The sequence below is a fragment of the Phoca vitulina genome, unplaced genomic scaffold (assembly GCF_004348235.1).
Source record: "Phoca vitulina isolate PV1807 unplaced genomic scaffold, GSC_HSeal_1.0 scaffold21, whole genome shotgun sequence".
Taxonomy (NCBI): Eukaryota; Metazoa; Chordata; class Mammalia; order Carnivora; family Phocidae; genus Phoca; species Phoca vitulina.
The window spans coordinates 1,818,735-1,834,667 of NW_022589724.1; the positions used below are offsets into that span (position 1 = coordinate 1,818,735).

The 15,933-nt window shown below is 51.0% G+C and overlaps 1 protein-coding gene across 1 annotated transcript in view; it reads right to left on the reverse strand.

The window, feature by feature from the left end:
• Positions 1-8,767: 8,767 nt before the first annotated feature.
• ANKS6 (ankyrin repeat and sterile alpha motif domain containing 6) overlaps positions 8,768-15,933 on the reverse strand; it is a 48,455-nt gene continuing 41,289 nt past the window's right edge. The window contains exon 15 of the mRNA XM_032418630.1: positions 8,768-14,288. Within this exon, the coding sequence (XP_032274521.1) occupies positions 14,184-14,288 (105 nt within the window). The 3' untranslated portion in view covers positions 8,768-14,183. The remainder of the gene's footprint in view (positions 14,289-15,933) is intronic.

The window sequence follows — 15,933 nt, forward strand, 5'->3', positions numbered from 1 at the left end:
CTGCTTGAGTGTGTATGACACGGGGACTTGCATGCGGGGAACTGGTTACTCGGGGAATGAAAGGGCTGAGAAGCTATGTGAGGGGGGGAGGGAGGCAGTGGGGCACTCAGAAGTTAGCAACAGCAGGAAAGTGCTACCGGCGCGTCAGAGAGAGGTGGGCTTACCTGGCAAAGCTGGAGTCATCACTCACGTGTCCTGGCCCCTTGGAGGAGGCACAGCTGCCCCTTGCAGATGCCACCTGAGGTCAAGAGGAGGAAGAGAGATGCCCTGGCTTCTCCCTTCTTTCCATCCTCCAACTTCCTGTCAGTGCCTCCCACAGCAAGTCAGCTGACGGGAACCTGGGAAACGCACCCTGAAGGGACCAGGCCCCCACAATACAGAGCCTAGCAGGAGAGGACAAGAGACATGCACCTCAGGGACACACAGCCCGGGGCTGGCTCCGCAGCAGGGACAGACCCGACGTCACGAAAATCTGCCAGACTGCTCTCCAGATGTTTCCACGGCCCGCATCCTTCACAGCACTTAGCGTTATCCAACCTTTGAATTTTTTAAATGGATGGGTATGAAATGGAATCTTGCTGTTGCAATTTGCATTTTTCTCAATGACTGGTGAGGTTGAGCATCTCTGCATATACTTAAACTAGTTTCTACTTATGTGAAATGGCCTGTTCCCGGTTTGCAAATAGTTCTTGTATAATCTAGCTATTAACCCCTTAGGAATCCCTTATCAGATTTAGGCATTGAAAACATCTCCTCCCTATCTGTTAACTTTGTGACCTTCATCTAAAAAGAAATCTTGAGGGGCGCCTGGGTGGTTCAGCTGGTTAAGCGTCTGCCTTCTGCTCAGGTCACGATCCCAGGGTCCTGGGATCGAGTCCCGCATCGGGCTCCTTGCTCAGCAGGGAGCCTGCTTCTCCTTCTGCCTGCCATTCCCCCTGCTTGTACTCTCTCTCTCTGACAAATAAATAATTAAAATCTGTAAAAAAAAAAATAATAATAATAAATAAATCTTTAATTTTGATGTAGTCAAATCCACAATTTACCAGTGCTGTCACCTTGGGCAGGTCGTGCCCCCCCAGCCCAGTTTGCTGTGCTGTAATTCTCTAAATGTACAAATGCAGAGAGAGGGGAAGAAACTTGGTCTTTTCTCCAGGTTCTCTCTCTGTGGCCCAGTTTTGAGCTGTTGCCTCAGGGAGATGTTCTCTGCTCTGTACCCAGGCTGAGTATTCATCACTAAAGAAGGCTTTGTTTTCCGGGTGTCAACTTCCCAGAAAACATACTAGACATTGTCTTCACAAACAACACCACAGTTGCAAATAGCAAGGCAGAATATGAAGGAAAGATGCGTGCAACAAAATTGGTTTCCAAACTGGGCCCCTCTCAGGAAACTGTAAGGAAAGGAAGTAAATACAAAGTTGAAAGTTGGCATTTTTCAGTTCTCACTTTTCTCAGGTGTCATATCTCAAGGAAATAGACATATCTCAAGTTCATTTTCATTTCCCTAATTTCTTTAAAGTGTTCAGAAAGTCATACATTCATAGTTGTGGTGAGACAGAAGGAGATTTGGACACACGTCAGATAGACCCCACTCCAACATGTGGCTGATCTGGGATTTCCCACAAGTCACCCCACTGCTTTGAGCTCAGTTTCTGGAAAGTGAGATTTACCATGGAAACCTTTCCAAAGAAGCTTCAGAGAGTGGAAATGAAGTGTTTGCAATTTTTATAGATTTTTTTTTGAGATTTTATTTATTTATTTGTGAGAGAGAGAGAGCATGAGTGGGGAGAGGGCAGAGGGGCAGAGGGAGAGGGAGAAGCAGACTCCCCACTGAGCAGGGAGTCCGACGTGGGGCTTTGATTCCAGGATCCTGAGATCATGACCTGAGCCGAAGGCAGACGCTTAACTGACTGAGCCACCCAGGCGCCCCGCAATTTTTACAGATGTTTAAAGCACCTACTGTGTGCTAAGCACTAAGGTTTCTTTTTCTCATTTAATTTTCATAGCCATCATAAGAGGAGAAATTTATTATCCCCATCTTACAGATGAGAAGGCTGAGAGATTCCGAGGTTTAGAGAGTTCCCAGGCTCAAAACATCTAGGATTGCTATGCCCCTGCCCTTAGAATAGAAACTGTTGGAGGGGGTCACCAAGGGGACGTGACTTCTGGTTGACCTGGGAGCTGCACCCCGGCACTAGAGGCTCCACATCCCTCCCCTGTCCTCAGAATGCAGGTTCCGCTTGCCTTCCCCGCTCCCAAGAGATCTGCTCCAAGGACATAGCCTTGGGATAGTAAGGCGGCGTTAAGACCATCTGGATGTATACATGACTAAACCCAGCTAAGGCCTCTGTATACCGAGATCCACCCCTCTTGCAGCCGTCCGAGACAAGCCTTGTATGCAAGTTCCCCTATCAAACATTTGGGGTGGGGGCTTTAGCTCTTCTATTAGGTATTTCTCAAGTTCTTTTCAGAGCAAAAAGTAACTCCTGGGAAATATGAAAGCACCACAGTCCTCATTTTCCTGCCTGGGAACCAAATTACAGAGGCTGCTGCCCAGTGCTTCCCTCCCTTCCCCCAGCTCAGGCAGCCCCAGGGCTCCCCAAACCCAGCTGCTGAGGCTCAGGGGCTCCCCTGAGATGACAATGAGGTGGTTCCTACAGCTCTGAACAAGTGGAAAAGGGGTGGGAGAACCTCGGCTACCCCAAGGGACAGAAGGTGAGTGACAGCCCCGAGGAGGGCACATTCATACAACGGGATCCAGAAATAACCAGGGCCATCCCCAGGAGTGAGGCTTCCCCTTAGGCCTGTGGGGCCAGGAGATGTCCCCACCCCCCAGCCCCGACTCCACCGCCAGGAAATGATGTTGTCCGGAACCTGGAGGGTGGACACAGGATAGAGGAGCTTGAGGGCAGGACTTGGGAGTCTGAGGGTGGGCTGGGGTGACTTGGGGTAAACACAGCCATGGGCACGTGCTGTCATTGCTACCCCTGGGTGCCACCCCTGGGTGCCAGCTTCGGCTAAGGGTCCTGGGGGCCATGACGGGACAGTGGCCTCAGATGCGTGCTCTCCCTGAGGCTGGAGAGAGAGTATTGCCAGCCAAGCCCCGTTCATAGGAAATTCCCAGGACCCAGCCAGCAAGGAGCTGAAGGGCCAGTGCTGATGTCTCTCCACTCGGGTACATGTCAGCTGTGGAACAAAGTATCGGGGTGACTCTAGGAGCAATTGGTCTTCTTTCCTTTCTTAAAAAACGATTAGCAAGTCACGGAATGTCAGAACGGGGAGGAACGTCAGAGGCGGTCACGTGGAACCTGCCTCACGGTGCACCTAGGAAAACAGGCTCAGAGAGGGCAAGACCCCAGCGCCGTCTGCACAGCAGCCACCCGGGGCCTACATTCCCAGCAGAGCTCTCACCTCAAATGATTCCTAGTGGCCCCCGTGAGAAAAGTGTTCATCCCTGGAAAACCTCTGCTGAATCTGGAGCTGAAATCCCCCGTGAAAGCGGGATTTTCCTCTAGAGTTTGAAAACTCAAAGGCATCACCCTCTTGTTTTTAAAATTGCATCCTGATTCATTTGGGCTCATGTGGTTTGCAGAAACCTTGTTGCTCCTAAGAAAACAACAAAGAAATGATGGCTTCCTGAGTCGAATCCCTGGGAGGTGCAGGACTCAAGAAACGTTCTGCTTTTCATCTTGCAGAGCCCGTGGGGAACCAGAGAAATCCCAAGTCTCATGTTTCCCGGAGAGCAACGTGACAATGCTGGAGCAGATACCAAAGGAGCAGAGATCCCCGGAGAGGAAAGAAGGGGACTTGAGAGTTGGGAGGCTTAGATCCAAATGCCAGTTTTGTCACCAATTTGCTGTGTGAACTTGGGCAGGCGCCATCCCATTCTGGGCCTGTTTTCTCTCTCATAATTTGGAGGAAAGGTGAGATGCTCTCTAAGCACTCTTCCAGTGTCAGCTCTGCCTGGCGTGCCGGGCCCTCCCGTCTCTGTCCCTGGACACCACCTCCAGCCTTCCCTCCGGGCTTGCAAAGCCTAGGAGGGATGGGAAAGGGTCTCCCAGCATGTTTTCTTTCCACTTAAGCTCAGATTTACTAAGTGACTTGTCCGCATTTTTTTTTTTTTTGAAAGTGACAGCTAATGGATAAGGAGTACCTCAGGTGCTTTGTCTGGATCTGACCAGGGAAATCAGCAGGAAGACAATCTCTAGATTGCTCTGGGCTGACATTACTGCTACAGGATGATGTTAATTCTGCTGTTTACAGAAATAAGTCCAGTGTGAGTCGAGGCTTTTTGGTGTTTAAAACCAGATGGTATTTCCTGCCTTGATCAGCCTCAGAGCTTTGGTTCCCATGACAACCCTGAAGTTCCACCTACTGCAACTTCCCTGGTCTCCAAGCTTCTTCCTCTTCCACCATTGTGCCAGGGTCCCTGGAGAATAAAGCCACTAAGTAGCATGTGTACAGCACTTTACAGTTTACAACACACTCCAGTATTTATTATCTCACTTACTCCCCACCGCAGCCTCGCCAGACAGAGTTTGCTGTTCTCTCCATTTCACAGACGGGAAAACCAAGGCCTCAGAGATGAGTTGATCTGCCCTCTCAGCCCGAAGTAGTGTCAGCCGGACTCAAACCCAGGTTTTATGACTTTGAACCTCATGTGGGGTCAGCTACAGAAGGATAAATATGAATGCCCTGCCCTGCAGACCATTTACTTGCTCTGGCTTCTAAGTGGTCAATTCCACACCTATATCGGGGCTCAAGGTGTGGCATCCCTCAACAAGTTACTTGACTTCTCTGTGCCTCGTTTTCTTCATCTATGAGATGGGTAATTATAATGGTACCTGTGGATGGCGAGAGGATTAAATTAGCGTTTGTGTCAAAGAACGAGTGCTTACTGGATTTCAGTGGGCCCAAGAAGCCCACTGAAAGCCCACTTAGTTCTACTCTAACCAGCATGTGACCTTGGGTGGGTCACTTTGCTTGTTGTCCCTGGCATCACGGTGTTCAGAGGGATGTTACGCATGATGAGGTTAATGCGCAGAAGGGTACAGGAGAGCACCCTCTCTCACACCACTTTGAGTAGCAAGGCTGTGGCTTCTAAGACAGTAACATGCAAGTGTTACTACCAATCCACCACGCAGAGAGCCGTGCCCATAGTTCTCCAGTTATAAGCTGTCAAAAACTCAGGAAGCTTGGAGAGCTCACCGAGAGTATCAGCAGGAGCCCATTTGGAGGGTTTTCTCAGTTGGGAGATATCCATCAAGGAGAAGGGCTCCCTGGGCCCCCAGTCCTGGGCTCTGTATCCTGGAACCCCCATGGGGCTCTGGTGAAAGCTACACCTGATCTCGGGGCTCTCAAGAGGGGGTGGAAAAATGTAAATGTGTTACATCTTACACATCAAAATATTCTCATTGATAATGACCTGTGCATTTCTTTAAAAATAAAAATAAACTTTTTAAATAAAAAAAGTCGACGTGACCCAGGAAGGCTGGGTGATCCACGTACAAGTGGGTGACAGAATGTGGATCAAATAGAGCTATTACACAGGTCTAAAGAACACAGGCTGCACCTTGGGCTTTTTGGCCCAATGCTTTGTTCTGTGTTCTTCCTAAACAACTGCAGATTGTAAACTGAACTATGTGTGTTAAGTTCATTGCTTTGCAATAAACAAATATTTTCCATTCATTCTTGCAATTCGTCCGGCTGGGTGCATCCCAGGCCCTTGCTGCAGGTCCATAACCCGGCTTCTCTGATAGCTAGCAGCTCGGCGGTCATTAACGTGGCAGAGCGCAACGTCCCCTGTACTGCGGCTGGTGCAGAGCTCCTTTGGCCCTGACCCCCAAGGAACGGGGAGAGAAATGAACGATTAAAAGTGGCGGATGCCCCATGAGCACTCGCCCTGTGCCAGGCGCTGTGCTGAGCTCTTGACTTGGATTCTCTCAGTTAATCCTCACCCTGCCCTGTGAGCCAGGATTTTCACCACCCCCCGGGGATCATAAGCTCCACGAAGGCAGGGACTTTGCTTTGTTCCCTTGGTGCATCACCAGGGCCTGAGACGTGGTGAAGGAGTGTGTCAGCCCTCATTCCAACAACGAGGAAACAGAGCTTTGCTTACCTGAGGAAGGCTGCCAGCACCCACAGGCCTCTTGGCCAGCCTGGGGCTCCAGGTGGCTTGGTGCGCATTCTCTCGGAGGGTCCTGACACAGACTCTTGACCACAGTCCCTGGTGAGGAGTTAGTAAAATCAATTTGCCCTGAGGTCACCTCACTGATGAAGCCAACCTACAGGAGCCGCAGCGACATGGGTATATGGCCTCCAGTTCTAGATTCTTCTTTATGGCTGAGGTTCCCCTCTATACACACACACAGCCTCTCCATTTATAAACCCTGTTCACAGGCTGGGTGACCCAGGAGCAGACTCCAAGTGGACATTAGCCCGTAGCATGTGGTTTGGAGCTGTCTTGGGAGGGACCCTCGTGGCAGGATGGGGGCAAGTGGGACTGGGCAGAGGGAGGCAGGGGTGCAGGCTGGTGGCTGCCGCGGTGGGCTCAGTGGGAGTTGATGGGGCTGGGCCCCTCGGAGGCATCGACTCAACAGCTGAAGAAGTCCTTCATCCAACGGGTGTCCATGCCAACACAGAAGGGCTTCTGAAAACACTCATCTGTGACTCAAACGGAGTGTTTCTGATTGTGATGGAAGTGGAGACAATTATTCAACTGAAAGAGCTGTGAACAAGTGAAGCGGAGGAGCTCCGAGGCCCTTGGGGAAAAGCAATGAGAGCCAGAGAAAGGGAAAGTGGCCTGGGGCGAGTGAGGTTACCTGGCACCTAGAGAAAGTTCCCACCTTCCAAGGGGACTTGCCTTCCCAGAGCCAGGACAAGGACAGCCCCGCTCACACATGAGGGTTTTCTATGCCAGGCCCCAGAGACGCTGGCTTGAGACCCTCCATCCTTCACGACCCTCTGACGAAGGGGACAGAGAGGTGTGTGTACATGAGTGTGGGGTGGGAGAGAGAAGAGAGGAAGACCCTAGGGGGCTTATGATCTTTCACCTTGATGAAAAGGTCCAGATGAGCAGACTGACAGGAGGAGGAGGGAGGGACAGCCAGCTGATGAGCTCCCCTCTTCTTCCTTCTTTTTGAAAACTCATGATAAAATGTGTATCACCTAAAACTTACTCCTTTAACCATTTTAAAGTGCACAATTTCTTGGCATTAAGTACATCCATGATTTACAACCACATCATTATTTAGTTCTAGAACTTTCTCATCACCCCAAAAAGAAACCCCCTCCCCAGTAAGCAGTCACTCCCCATTTCCTCAGCCCCCCAAACTCTGGCTCTCTCTAGCTCTTTGCCTATTCTGGACGTTTCACATGAATGGAATCACATAATATGGAGTCTGTTGCCTGGCTTCTCTCACTCAGCATAGTGTTCTCAAGGCTAGTCTATGCGGCGGCACTTGGCAGCATTCCGTTCCTTTTTATGGCCGAATAATATTCCATTGAGTGGCTATAGCACATTTTGTTTATCCCTGTATCTGCTGAGGGCCGTCTGGATGTTTCCACCTTTTGGCTACTGTGAAAGGTGCTCTGAATATTTGCATACAAGTTTTGTTTTTTGTTTTTTGAATACCTACTTTCAATTCTTTGGGGTATATACTTAGGAGTGGAATTGCTGTGTTACATGGTAATTCTATATTTAACTTATTGATGAGCCACTCCGCCCTCTTTTCATAGATTTTCATAGAATCACAGGGCAGGAAGGGACCTCAAAAGTGACCTAACATAGTTTTTCTCAGACTTTTAGATTGACACATCAGTAAAACTAAAACTACCATCACCACCACCCCCTCTCGCTGAGTAGGAGGGACATCAAGGCCGATCCTACAAAATGCATATATCGCCAGGTAAACTCATTGCCTTCTTGTTTTTCTCACGTCATCTCCACCTTTGGGTCATTGGGGAACCAACTGCTGGGTAAGATCCTCAAAGTGTGAATCCCCCTCTGCAGCTGCCCTGCTACGGGCTCGCCCAGCCTCTGGGGGCCCTTCTGGGGAATGCGCCCCCTCCCAGGTAGCTCTGCTTCCTGGAACGTTCTTCCTCACGGAAAGCTGGCTCTACTCCCGTGGTCTCCCCGGCATCTTTGCTCCACCCTCTGGGGCCCCACAGACCTTGGCCTCCTTCCAGCTGCTTCAGGACTGGAACCCACGCCACCTTCCGCTTCCTGTGTGTATGATCTGCAGCTCCAAGCGCGCCCCCACGAGGCACTGATAGCAGAACAGGTGGAGATGAGGCCGTCCCCTGACTTGTAAGAATTCTTAGAACAAAGAGAATCTCCCAGCTATTTATAGTGTTTCATGAGCACACACATCCCCCCAACTAGCCTGCCAAAAAAAAAAAAAAAAATTGTGAACAAGCCATACAGACTAACAGGTTTTATTTTTGTTGTTGGCTGGGCTTATACCAATTTAATGTTTCTGTGTCGGAAGGCAGCCAGACGTCCTGGAGAAAATGTGGCTCCTCCTAAGAGTGAGAGGTGAGACCTGCATTCAAACCCACTGTCCCTTGTTAACTGGGGGACCTCGGTGAGGTTAATATCTGTGTGCCACAAAACAAAGGAACAAAGAAAAAGAGAAAGAGACCAGGAAACAGACTCGAACTATAGAGAACTGGTGGTTACTGGAGGGGCGGGGGGGGGGGGGTGGATGAAATAGGGGATGGGGGTGAAAGAGGACACTTAGGATGAAAAAAACAAAATCTGTGTGCCACAGTCACTGAACTGGTAGGAAGGGAATTAGAAAGCTGCCTGAGGGGGCACACGTGAAGGAGGCAAGGCAGCTTACAGCCACGCCAGCACGCCGCGGGCACCTGCTCTGTAATGGTTATCACTGGAAGAAATCTGAGCAGCATTTATGCCTTCGATGAGCAAAATCAAAGTGGGAAGACAAATTCACTGGTATTTAATATACATTTGGCAAACAAAAGTCCTTTAAAGAATCAAGTCCCTGCATGGAAATAACACTAAAATAATAATAAAAGCAAATTTGATGGGTGAAGAACATGGGAACCCACTCTGGAGGGCTGAAACAAAATGGCAGCCTGGTCTCTTATCAAAGCCTACCGTGGCGTTGCTGAGGACTTAAGGTAAGGCTAAACTCCACCCCAGCCACCTGGAGGGTGGAGACAGGGTCTCCCTGAAGAGACGGCCATGCCCTTTGTCCCTTAGCCCTAGGGAGCTGGCTCCGACAGGAACTGGGAACCTGGTGGGGTTGGCTCACGCCACTGGGCAGGGCCCTGAGGAGGGAGTCCTGGGTGGTCTCTGCCTTAGAAGGAACTGGAGACAGATGAACTGGGCTTTCTGCTCTATCCCACTACCAGTGATTCTGTTTGATTCCTCTTCTGTCACCCTAAGCTTTGGTGAATCACTGTCTATAGAGACTGGCTTCTTAGACGATGGGCTGAAATTTCAGGCAGGGTCTAATCCCCTCTTAGACAGCATGTTACAGAGGAACAGGGGCCCCCTGAGGCCAGCGGGGAATCTGGCAAGCCCTCCAGAAATATTTAAGGGGAACCCACCCAGAGGAGGTGATTCACCTCCCACCTCCTGGGGAGGAGATTCATTCTCCAGCCTGTCCTACAGAATTTGGTATTGACTTTATCAGGGAAAAACATCAGGTGTCCTTACATGTTGAACAGGATCTATTAGTTAAAAAGACATGATTAGCTTGCTTGAAATAGACAAGGGCAGATGGGCACGGATGATGCTTCACAACCCCTTCAGGCTGTGCTGCAAAATCTTCCCAAGAAGGGTCCCGAGCTTTGGGAGGTGTTCTTGGTGGACGGGTCAGCGTAGGTGCCCACAGCTGCCTAGTCCGATCCTGGCCCGCATGGCTATGTCCTTGGGCAGCTCCAAGGTAGGAGAAAACTGGAAGGGTTTCCTGCCTCCTCTTTGTTTGCTGGATCAGCTCCTGCAGTTTGGCTGGAAAGCCTTCCTGCTTCTTTCTGTCCACCTTGCTGGGAATCCCAAAGACACAAACACCCAGAGTCAGGACCGCTGGAGCGTGGGGACCCTCAGTCAATCCTTGCATCCTTGGGCTCCGATGCCAGCAGAGCCATCGAAGCTGCTGCTCCCTCTGGCAGGAGGCCCCTTCTTCTGGCCTTACCCCCTGCTCCCCACCCCAGCTATGGCTATGTCTGGGCAAGTGGGAGGTGGGGGCGGGGGGGAGGATGGGGAGATAGGAAAGAAGATTGAGATTGATTTCAAATATGCAACCATAGTGGAGATTTCTCAAGTCTGCACGGCTCCACATGGTGTGGAAAGGGCTTTCTCACTTGCATCTGATCTTCAGCACCGTGGGGAGCACTGGCCCCTTCTAACCAAAAGGGAAAACTGAGATTCAAGAAGAAATAAGCCTGCTGTTACCCAGTAAGTGGCTGAGCCAAAACCCAGTGCTAGGGTTGACTCTAGATTCAGTGCGCTTTCCCGGGAGACAGACTGCTTCTATGCATTTTAAAGAAAAGAACCCAAATCAAAAAAACAACAAAAACCCAACCCAAATCAGAAAAACAGGTATCTAACTTAACCCCAGCCATATGTAGTCCACAAATGTTATATGCGGACTAACTTCACACAGGCTGTCCCGTTCTGGGGGCCCGTTGGCTTATCTGCCAGCCCTCTCCTACAGGGCCAAACCTTAGCCGTCACAGATGACATGCTCGGAGCCAGGGACCCAGCACACACCTTCATTACAAGCCTCCTCACACGGCACCGCAATGCTTTATTTACATGCTTGTCTCTTTAAGACACTGTGGGCTCCTTGAGGGCAGAGATGGGTATATTTTCATCTCTGGATCCAAAACACAAGCAGGGGCATGCACAGGCTGGATGCTCAGTGCATGTCTGTCTGGTGAATGCAAGGATGAAAGAGTAAGCATTCTCCTTGCAAAACTAGCTGGCTTCCATGTGACGGTGTGGCACCGAAGGAAGGTGGGAGCACCCCCGGCCCGTGGGGGGCGTGGCACGAACACGAAGCACACGCGGGGCGGGGGGGGGGGGCGTGGAATCCGGCACTAAGGCTGGGAAACAGTGCCCTCTCCCCTGCAGGAGACCCCCTGCAGAAGATGGAGAGTCCTCTGAGCCGGGTCCCAATCACCCAAAAGTCAGGGGACTCCCCTACCCTGATATCCTACTGCCAAGCAGGGCACCTCTGCCAAGAGATGCTAGGGACAGAGGAGGACCAAGGACCCCTGAGCCAGCTGAAGCCCCTGAGTGCCCCCTCACCCTACTCCCAGTGGCTGTGAGTCCTCGTGGCTGCCACTGTCCCAGTCAACGCAGGTTTCCCTGACAGTGTCCCAGGAACCTGTCTTGCAAGAGCACCGTGAAGAAGCACTCTGGGGGCAAACATATGGGGCCTGCTACACGGCCCCCTCCAGGAGGCCCAACACGCGCGGGCACGCTGAAGGTCCTGAGATGTCCTGCAGCAAGACAACCATATTAACTGGGCTTTAACCCAGTGCCTGCCAAACCTATTTGATCACAAAGCCTCACCCCACTTTCACATATACACTCCCTTGATTTTTCCTTATGAAAAACCCATTAGCATCCCATGGAAGTAGTGTTCCAAGGCACACACTTTGGGGAATGCTGGTTCAGGACACTGAGCAAGGGAAACACTGTGGCGGAGAACAGCCCCTTACAGGCAGGCAGGGGATACATGTGCAGGGCGGGGGTGTCACCAGGAAGGGGGAGATCATGGCCCAGAAAGGGTGCCAGGAATCTCTTATCCAGCAGCACACAAACTGCCTGGGAGAAAAAGCCTTAGAACCACTTGAGTCCAGTGGAAAAGACAAGAGAGGCATCTCTCCTGAGCTTCAGCCTTCCCATCTGCAAAATGGGAATCAGCCCTGCTCTGTGTGGGGTCATCAGATGAGATCACGGGAGCTTGCACTGCGGAAAGGTGCCCCCTCCAGCACAGCTCTTGTATGTGGCGGACGTTCAATCAAACATACCTGACAGGACGCTGCACAAATAGAGGGCTTATGAAAAAAACAGGACAGCAGCAAGAAGCACACACAAAACCTCAAAGCACGTAACTCAGGGGCCAATGTATTTCAGGGGCAAACAACCCTCAGCCTATTGAGAACTAACCCCTGAAGACACCAGTCCATTACAACAGTGAGAATACCCGGTGCTTCCAGCTCCAGGAGCCTACCTGGATCAGTGGAAAAGGCATGGGCCTGGAAGCCCGCCTGATCCAGTTCTAGGCCAGCTCTGCCCACCACCACCACCCCCCACCCTGGTCTGGGTAACTGGCATGCAGCTTCACTCCGTGTCTGTCTCCCAGATGTGCAGGGTTCTCCAGGGTGACAGGGAGGATGGATGACACAGGTCAAGCTGCTGCACGCAGTAGGTGCTCAATGACCACGTGTCCTTAAAGGGCTGACTTTGAGGGATATTTATAAAGATGCCTGTCGGTGATGGCTAAAGTGAAACCTCTCTCCAGTCATGCTGCAAGTCGGCTGCTGCTGGTGGGAGGATGAGAGGATGGAGGGGCTGGCACAACAGGCAAGAAGCCAGGGGAGGGGGAGCAGGCTTTCGTGGCTGGGGAGGGACACGAGAGGCCACGCCTCCCAGGGAGATCAGCACGCAGCCTGGTGGAGCTCATGGCAAAGACGAGAACTCTGTGAAGGCTGCTGTCTACTGGGCACTGTGTGCAGACCAAAAGCTTTCTGCACAGTGGCTCTCGGCTCTGAGCAGGAGGCCAAGTGACCTGTCCCAGGCCATGCAGCTGGCCAGCCCCGGGGCTGGAGGTGAACTTTGAGCCAGAGTCCAGAGCACAAACCACTCTGCCATGCTGCTTCTCGAGGTTGGGACTGACCATTCATGTCTTCTCCTGCCTATCAAGGTCCCCAAGGGTGGGACTGGCTCTAGCTTGTCTCTGTATCCCCGGCACATTGCAGAAATGCAGCAAGCGTTGGTCAAACAAATTACTTACTTGAAAACACTTCCAAAAGCTACTGGATTTTAGAAGTTGGAGCTCTGCTAATATAATAGGACATGGCAGAAAACGGTAAGAACCGATTCCCTTCTGAGGAACATAGCATTAACAGGGCATACAAGAAATTCCAAACACTTGGCTTCTTTGTCTAGAAAATCTAAGCACCAAAGTCCTTCCACAATGTAATATATTAGGGTCTTTGGCTCTCCCTTGAAGTGCAGGAAGGCCTACAGTGACATGGGGTGAGCAGCGTAGACTATCAGAGCATCATCCTGCCTGACCCCGGATCTTACAGGTGAGGACACTGACGGCCAGAAAGGAGAAGGGATCCAAGATCACACAGCAGGCCTACTCTTTTTTTTTCCTACGGAAAAGGCTGCCGTTGCAATAAAGAAAAACGCGTTCAACATACACGTCCTGAACACCTGTTGTATGTTATATGTTGTATGCTGTCGGTTCAGCCAAGTGTTAGAACAGAGTTATAAACAAGCAGTAAGGGACCCTCGGGGCTGAATAGTTAGTTCTGTGTAAGGGAGTCAGGAAAGGCTTCACTGGATCGGTGACTTGGATCACAAAGAACAAGTTAGAAGTTTTACAGGAACATGTGTCAGGGAAGGCTAAGCTTCCTCTAAAACATGTGCTGCCCTGGCTAAGTGTAGACTTGCTGCTGGGCAGCCACCGCCTGAACAAAGACTACATTTCCCAGCCTCCTTTGCAGCCAGGTGGGGCCATGTGACGTGAGCAGGAGTGGCTAGAGCAGGAGCAGTCAGGAGAAAGGTGGTTAAGAATGGCTGTGCCTTCTCCACCGTCCCTTTCCCCTTTCTGCCAACCAGAGGCAAAGATGCTGAGGCCCCTGGGGATGACAGGGCCACAAGGTGAAAAGAACTGGGTCCCCAAATCACAGTGGGAAGCCACCTACCAAGCAGAAGCAGCCATACGGGACTTCATGTGAGGAGAAGTCTACTGTGTTTGAGTTCCTTACGGCAACAGCATCACCAACTAGGACAGCAGGGAAGAGAAGGGGAGACAGGCGTTCGGGGCAGAGGGAACGTGACAAAGGCACAGCAGTGTGACCAAGCGAGGCGTGTTTGAGGGAATGGGGAAGAGCTGATGCTGGCTGGAGCAGTGGCTATGTGAGGGCAGCACTGGGATTCAGAAAGTTCACGCTGGTGACCACAGGAGGGAGGATCATGTACAGGGATTGTTTCCAGGGGCCCTGGTGTTGCTGGCGCTGCTCTCAAAGGAAGAGTGGAAGTTGTGAATGGTTTCCTGTAAAATTTGTCTCTCGCGTCCCTGTGGAGGAAATTGAAAACAGACACAAAGTCTCATTAAATCTTTTGACTATTACTTCAATTGACATAGTGTTGATAATGTTCAACTCATACTTGAGAAACCCATGGGTGTCTTGGAGAAAATAAATTATCTAATTAAAAGAGTACTGAGTTTAATAAAAACATGCTGACTCAGAATGTCCCCTAGCACCCATAATCACAGCATGTCAAGGGTGAAAAGGGCGATGCAGGGATCCAATCCCCCAGACAAGGACAGGACACAGAGCCCAGGCAGCAGGACTGACTTGGCCCAGGTCACATGGCCTGCGAGGGAGGTTTTCTCCCCATTCACTGTTTGTGTCTTTCTAGCTCTCAGATTTCCAGGGAATTGAGTGGGAGCTGAATTCTTTCTGCTACACAGGGAGAGTTTGAACTGTCTAACTCCCCCTTGCCCAAAAGATGTCAGATTGCTCTTGGCAGTGATTCATGCACGTCTCACTCTACCCCTGCAGCACTCCCCCCACATCCCTACCCCTTAACACACATGGTTTGAGATGGGAAAAGAGGGAGGATGTGGATGTTTCTTTCCGCCCAGAGAACATCTTCACTGATGTTCTTCACTGAATACCTGGCCGAGAGGCAGTGATACACAGAGCTTAAGAGCAGAGACTGGAAGCAAACAGCCTGAGTTCGAATCCCATTCTTGCCATTTACTAGCTGGGTGGCCCCGAGCAAGACACTTAATCTCTCTGGGCCTTAGTTCTCTTATTTATAAAATGGGGATAATAATAGTACTCAAACGGTTGCTGGTGACATCAGACCCTGTGTGGGCAGCAGGAGGCTGACAGGTCCTGTCCTCAGAGGACAGCAGTGTGGGCTAAACACATATTTTTTAAAACCAACAAACGTGGTCAACATGTAAAGCAGATTAAAAATGAATAATCTCTGGCAGACTGTTCTCTGCTAAGAGTAAAAAGAGAAAAAAAGTCCACTTGAGTGAGTTCAGACTTCAAATTTTCTCTTCTTTCGTTTTGTGGACTCTCCAGACCCCAGGGGGCCCCTCCATGAGCCCTGAGCAGGGACCTCTACTGCCATCAAGGCCCCCTAGACACCTGAGCGGACGGTAGGACTGCCCGGTATGCCAAGCCTTCCAAGTAAGTTAAATAAGCTAGAAAAATGCCCTCCCCCCCCCCCCCCCCCCCCCCCCCCCGGAGTCCAGCAACACAAACCTAAAGGCTGCAGGGCAGAGGGCAAGGCAGGGATGTGGGGTCAGAAGATGGTGAGACCCTAACTCTACCGCTCCCTGGCGGTGGTGTCCCGGGCAGGACCCTATTTGCTGCTGGGTGGATAGGAGGACATGCTGGGACTGTGAGGAGGCTCGACCCGATATAATGAATGGGGTGACACTGTGCAAACTGCAGAGGGCTAAAAAACTAACCAGGAGGGATGATGGCCATGTCGCTATTAAATGCTACCTTAACCTGAACTGCCTCAGAGACGAGGTCAGGGCAAGCCAGGGTTCCAGCACTCCGCCTCCTACTTAGGAAAGAGCGGCAGACGATGAAAACTGTAATTGTTCCCCGTGTCCACAGCTGACTGAAGAGGACGACAATAAATGCCCCTTAGGAACCCCTGAGTTTCAAAGGACCTGCCTGAGGATTCTTAAA